The sequence below is a fragment of the Leptosomus discolor genome, chromosome Z (assembly GCF_034619465.1).
Source record: "Leptosomus discolor isolate bLepDis1 chromosome Z, bLepDis1.hap2, whole genome shotgun sequence".
NCBI classification, from domain to species: Eukaryota; Metazoa; Chordata; class Aves; order Leptosomiformes; family Leptosomidae; genus Leptosomus; species Leptosomus discolor.
The window spans coordinates 74,881,037-74,887,625 of NC_141419.1; the positions used below are offsets into that span (position 1 = coordinate 74,881,037).

The window sequence follows — 6,589 nt, forward strand, 5'->3', positions numbered from 1 at the left end:
TAAACCCCATCCCTTATTTTACTTAACTAGTCTAACCTACCATCAATACACTCCTGAGAAAAAGTTATTGACCAATGTCTGCCAAGCCTAGGCCTCAACTTTTTTTTAATTGCCAATCTTAAAACGTCTTAGGAAATAACTTTATTACTTCTTGTATCCTGAGCCTTACTTAAGCTTAATACTAGCCTTAATCTATATTAGAAACCAGCAAGTCCTACTTGCCTTTGAAAATTAGCATAAACCATTACAGTAGAGAGTTACACAATACTGCTCTGGGACAAAGCATGTGCATCTTTCTGAAGTGAAGAAATCAAGAGAGTATCTGGCTAGCATCCTGCTAACTACAGAAATATTTTTTACTGTGATCAAACAGGATTCATACGAAGCAGAGTGAAACAGAACCTACCAGGAAAGACTACAAGAAGAGTTGCTGAAATGCTTGTTTCCAAATAAATTATATCATGTATAGTGTATTAGTTAAGGGTCTTTTTCAGTCATGAGTTAAATATTTATTTTTACAAAACTTCCTTATGTGTCCTTGTAGACTGTCTTTATACAACACTATACTGATTAGCATGTAATATTGCCACTGATTTTATTATTCAGCTCCTTAATCAGTCCCCCAACACTGTACACAAAGCAATGGAACTACATGAAGTCAAATAAAGTTCAGCGGCACTGCCATACCACACAGGCTGCAGGAGTGGCAGATCAAAGTGCAACAGGAATTATTTCTGGGAAATTACACCATGACAAAGCTAGTAACTGGCAAAGTGTGATGTAGCAGAAAACAAAATCAGAATTCACAGCAAAGGGCTGAATTCCCAGCTGTTGTTAGAGCACATTTTATATTTTCTAGGTTTTTTTTTTTTTTTCTCCGTTATTCATGCCTTGATCTTCAGTATGTTTTTGGGTTGTTTTTTTATTTATTTTTTTTATTTTATTTTTTTTTTAAACAGAAAGGAGGCTAACAGGAAATAGGAAAATAAAAGCAGAAAGCATCTCTTAAATCATCTGGTCCTATTCCCTAGAATTACAGGAAGTGATGAATAGATATGAAGACCAGAAAACTCTTCACTGTCATAGATGCTTCTCTGCACACCCTAAAACACTTATCACCATCTAAAACTTTTGACCCTTTGAACAAAAGACTCAAAAATTCAAACACTACAGTGAGCTATGACAAGACAGTTTGATTGACAAACTTAAAAGGCCTAGAAGACAGAAGGCAGGGCTGCTTCTCCAAGCAGGAAAAACGAAAACTACAGGGCATGCAGTCAGGGGAAGCAAAAGCTGGGCAAAGAACGCAACATTAGCAGTGGTGCTGGCACTGAAAAGACAGAGCTGCAACAATGGCAGCATTTTGTTCACAAAAAAAAAGAGTTGGCAGAAATTCCCCTCTTCATAAAAATCAGAAGGCTTTGAAAATTTATTGATTTCAACCGAATTTGCTACTGAAAGGTGTCTTTTCTGCAAAATATCTTATTGGTCTGAAGAGGCAACACATCATCTCAGGAGAAAGGTTGCTGGGCTTTGACAACTAGTGAGCAGAATGCCATGATTTTTAAAACTATTTAGTAGCGCAATGATTATATGATCCATCAGTAAGGCAGTGCATACTAAGGTATTGTTACTGACATGATAAAAAATGAAACAAAATATCCTAAGAAAGAAAAATCCCTTAATGTAAATTCCAAAACAAAAGTCAAAGACACCAAATCCTAAACACACAGACACAATTGAGCATGGTGGCTGCAGCTTGATACCAAAAAGTGTCTCAACAGTAGACTGAGATTTTTCTCTCTGTTGTGGAATGTATCCACAGACTGAACACACATAGGGGTAGGAAAAAGCATTTTAACAGCTATATACAACTATTCAATCTTCCTTACCCGAGACAGACATAAAACCAAATCTCAGCATGGAGTAGGTACTGTTATCGTTGCAGAATGTACTATCAGCTGCTGTTCAAGGAATGCACATTCAAGATGAACTTGACAGGGTACAATCTGCCTTTTTAAAAGATTTTGTTCATAAAATAACAAAGAATTTGGGCTCAATTTAAGGTTCAAATAAAGACGATCTCATGACAGGGAGAACCAGAGCGTAAACTGAATGATGTTTCTGTTGTGGCTAATTACTTGTGTGGTGGACTGCCTAAACTTTTCTAATTGATGAGTTTCTTTGGTGTTCACAATTTTCCTTGAGTTCATTAAAGAGCTCCTGTTCTGAAATTCCCACCAGACACTGTGAAAAGCTTGAGCTGTGCCTGACTTGCAAGTTTGTCCTTATTTACGAGCATCACATGCCATCAATGCCCAGCAGACCAGTGTCCAATTATCCTGGATCATCTGACTCTACACAAAAAGAGCTCCCTTGCTGGTTTGTGTCACAGCTCCCCAAGATGTACTAGCCCCCTCTATATCCATGTGCTCCTGGTTGGACTGTCTTCCCTCTTCTCTCTGCACTCTTCTCCAAGCAAAAACGATAACATACTGCTGCATGCAGTCCTAATTCCTCAAAAATTCTCCTCTCTATGATTTTCTACAGCCCTTATTGCCTCAGAAGCTGTACCTCCCAGAAGTACAGCTGAATAATATAACTAGCATCTGCTGTTTTTTCTGTACCTCTCCTTCCTGCTTTTTGAGGGAGTACAGGAGGATTTTTAAAACCATATTTAATATAGCACCACGTGATTTTATTAACAGAAGCAAGGTCTAGGAAGTGATGAAATTTCTGGTGGATCTCAGATTCTGGATAACCTCTCACTTGTACAGGGGTGCTACCCCAGCGGTGTTTGATGTGGTGAGCAGCCTCACTGTGCCTGAATAGAGTTTTGAAGTGCATCACACTCTTGCTGCACAACGATGACCTATTCATAAAAGCATACACTGATAAATGCTCCCCTCTGACAGAAAGCAGTGCCCCAATCTTTTATACAAAGCTCAGACTGTTAATCTCAAACCTAGTTCAGCCACATGAACAAGCGCTCTGCACATGGACTGCAGCCCCTGCATTGCTTATAAAAGATACTAACTCTACTGAACAGCTTGAGTGTTGTGTTTCGGTTTTTTTTTTTTTTTTTTAACTAATGCACACAGAAAAAATGCTCTACTGTCCCAAGAAAGAGAAAATAGCCTAGAAATGCAGATAACAAGACAGTAAACCATGACTGACTTTTTTTTTTTTTAAGCTTGTCTAATCATTTCTTGAGAGGGAGACGGAAAAAAGCTTTTCTTCACCAAAGAGTCTCTAACAAGTTATGTTTACTTGAACAAAAGCTTATAAAATTCCTGACTTTTGGAGCTAAACACTGTGCAGTGAATAAAAAAATGAAGTGCCTATCTACAGAAAATTTTCCCCGATTAATAATGTTCATATACTTGGCAGAAGACAGGAAAAGTTAAACCATAGCTACTTTCTTTCCCGAACTCCACCACATGTTATCCAAGAAAGCAGTAATGGAGCGGTTTTCATATCAGAAGCAAAAATAAAACAGGAAAATATAAAACCTAAATAGCTTAAGTGAGTCTGGAACCTAGTGCTCCTGTTGCAAAACTTACAAGGATAAAACACAAGATATAATTTCTCCATGTATGAGCCAAAACATTCAATTCACTTCAGGCTGATATTGTTGTTTTCCTTCAATGGCTTTACAAGGAAGATTTACAAAAAGAGAGCTCTGACCTATGGGTGGTGAAACACATAATTAAAGCAGGCAGAAATGCAGTGAGAAGCCACCTCAACATCAGGCAAGGAGTGGGGGTAGGTTGGAAGCCTACCCAACGGAGGGAGAGGAAATGCTGAGCTCTTAATTTGAAAGACACAGCTCTGCTCTCCTCTTACATTGCTTCCTGGTCACTGGTGGTAAACACAGTAACACAATGAGATCTAGGTAGTCTTACATCTTTGCATATGCAAAACTATTTCTCTGTGCAGGGCTATGCATAAATGTCTCAGCTAGCTTAATATTTTTGTATGGACTTGTCCTGGTTTGGGCTAAACCAGAACTAATTTTGTTTTAGTGCTTTAACTTTTCAGTTAAGTCTCCTCTAATGGCACTTTCCGAAACAGCAGCACGTTTTTCCAGACAGTGCCAGCTCCCAGCAGTGATCAGGCCTGATGTTTATAGTTCGTGCCAAGGAACGGTGTGCAGAGAGGCCCTTGCTTATACTTGTTCTTATGGCGACCAAGGTCACTGCTAAATCTTGTACCCCGTGTTGGGGTGCGGGAGTAAAAAGGGTCTCAAGCACGTAAAAGGTCGCACTGCAAGGAGGAGCGAACCGGACAGGGGACCCAAACCTGACCAACAGAGTGTTCCATCCCATACACGTCATATTCAGTATAAAGCTGAGGGATCACGAGGGTCAATCTCTCTTCTTCGATGGCCGACATCTGAGGAGGACTCTGCCTGTTCTTCTGTCATCGACCCTGATCCGTGGATCCCTGAATCCAATGCCTGAGTCCAGCTCCTGCATCCTGTCCCTGTCTGCTGCCCAGTCCAGCATGGGACTGCCCCAGTGCCAGCCCTGCAGCGTGGTGTTGACGTATCGTCATCAGGGTGGGGGGAGTTGGGTTCGGTATTGGTTTTGTATCTATTTGTATATATTTGTACATATTGTATATATTTCATTATTTCCTTATTCTTATCTTTTCTTTTATTGTTACTGTTTCATTAAAGCTCTTTTAGTTTCCTTTTCCAAACAGTAAAGTCTCTCTCCCTTGCTCTCTCTCCTTTTCCCTTTTGGGAGGAGAGAGGGGTTAATAGAGAGTGTCTGTCATTCGCTAGAGGCCGGCCCAGCCTCAACCTGTGACAGGGCTTTTTCAGACTTTAACTGTAAAATACGTTTTCATATGCATCTCCATGGATTTCAGATTTCGACATCTTATTTTCTTTATATCAAAAAAAGTTCAGTTACTTACTATCCATCCATCATCACTTAAGCAAACATGCCAGTTTGTAGCTATTTTGATTTTGACACTATTTCAATCTATGGAGAATGACACATCTAAAATGTTGTCTTGGCTTATGATAATATATATAAAATTTGTGTTACTTTCTGCTATAGAGTTAAAACTATATATCCACAAGTAACCACTTAAAGTAGTTGAGTACCACTGAACTATTTATAAACATACAGTCGCTGCCATGAAAGACACCTTAAGCTTTATGCTTGCTGAGGTGCAGAAGAGGAAACAATGTGTTCTATGCTAAATGGTTTTACTCTGGGTTAATATTTTGAAGTGCTTTTTGAAACCAACATTACTAGTAAAAAATTTTACTGATTACTCATCAAGCCAAATGTTGTGTTGACAGTGATTTCACATCAAATTTTATGGCTGAAGAGACGTATAGGTCCCAAGGCCTTTGCTAGGATTGTGTTATTACATATATCCAAATATGCCGTCCCTTGAGAAGCAGACACTTAAAATGATATATGTTCATTTAATTTTAATATTAATTATTCCAGCCTTAATAATTTGTTTTAACCTCAACAATGTTAAAATGGAAAGATATCCCACATGTGTAATGTGTAAGAAAAATGCTATTTGTACAGGAAGGAATTAAATAAGTTAAAATCCTACAGAAATCATGAGCCTGAGGAAACTTGTATATTGGAGATTAAAGTAAACTATTAACAGGAAGAAAGACCTCATATCGCATTGTGTAAAGAAAAAAAGCCTGAACTTTCACATGCATATATCTTCAGAATATTTCAACTTTTGTTTTAATAACATAATTATTTATTCTCAAAAGGACAACTCTAATGTAAAAAAGAATTAACTGGAATGCATTTAAATGAAACGTGGAATTACAAGAGAAAAAACAAGCTACAACATTTTTTCCTTAACCTTTTAACTGGACATACAAACTGTTCGATCTTCTTACCATTTGCCGCCTTCATTTATGAACTGTTGAACTGCATATCCAAACTGCTCTCTTGATGGGCCAGAAAATATTTTTGCTTCTAGGAGCCCAACATTGTAGGCTTCACAGCAGTTATGAAGGATGCCTGTTAACAGAAAGATTAGGATTATCACAGAAGCAATTAAAGAAGGAATTTGATCCCAATGAAAAAGGCTCTTCATGTGTGCCAGCTCTCTTTATAGAAGAAAATAAAATGTAGCCTTGACACGTGCGAGAAAAAAACAGCCTTTTTTCCTATAGTACCCATTTGCCCATGTGTAATGCCTGTCTAGCACTTTTTACATGTGTTATAATACTGTGGGCAGAGATCAACAACTCATTCACTGTTTGCCTTAACAAAAATTGCAGCATTACTGATGGGAATGTTTTGGCTGAAGGGATGCAAGAAATATGATTCAGAGATCTGTTATCCTCCTTTACCTTAAGGCATAAGTTAAGCTTATGGCAGAGCAGACATATCAAAGACCTGCTGAGGTGCATTAGAACCATAGAATTGTTTAGGCTGGAAAAGACCTTTAAGATTATCGAGTCCAATCATTAACCTCCCACTGTCAAGCCCACCACTAAACCATGCCCCTAAGCACCACATCCACCTGTCTTTCAAATACGTCCAGGGATGGTATCTCCACCACTTCCCTGGACAGCCTGTTCCAATGTTTG

At 38.5% G+C, this 6,589-nt stretch overlaps 1 protein-coding gene across 1 annotated transcript in view; it reads right to left on the bottom strand.

The window, feature by feature from the left end:
• Positions 1-6,090, bottom strand: part of ITGA2 (integrin subunit alpha 2) — a 50,452-nt gene extending 44,362 nt beyond the window's left edge. Inside the window, exon 1 of the mRNA XM_009950732.2 lies at positions 5,891-6,090. Within this exon, the coding sequence (XP_009949034.2) occupies positions 5,891-6,090 (200 nt within the window). The remainder of the gene's footprint in view (positions 1-5,890) is intronic.
• Between the last annotated feature and the right edge of the window lie 499 nt (positions 6,091-6,589).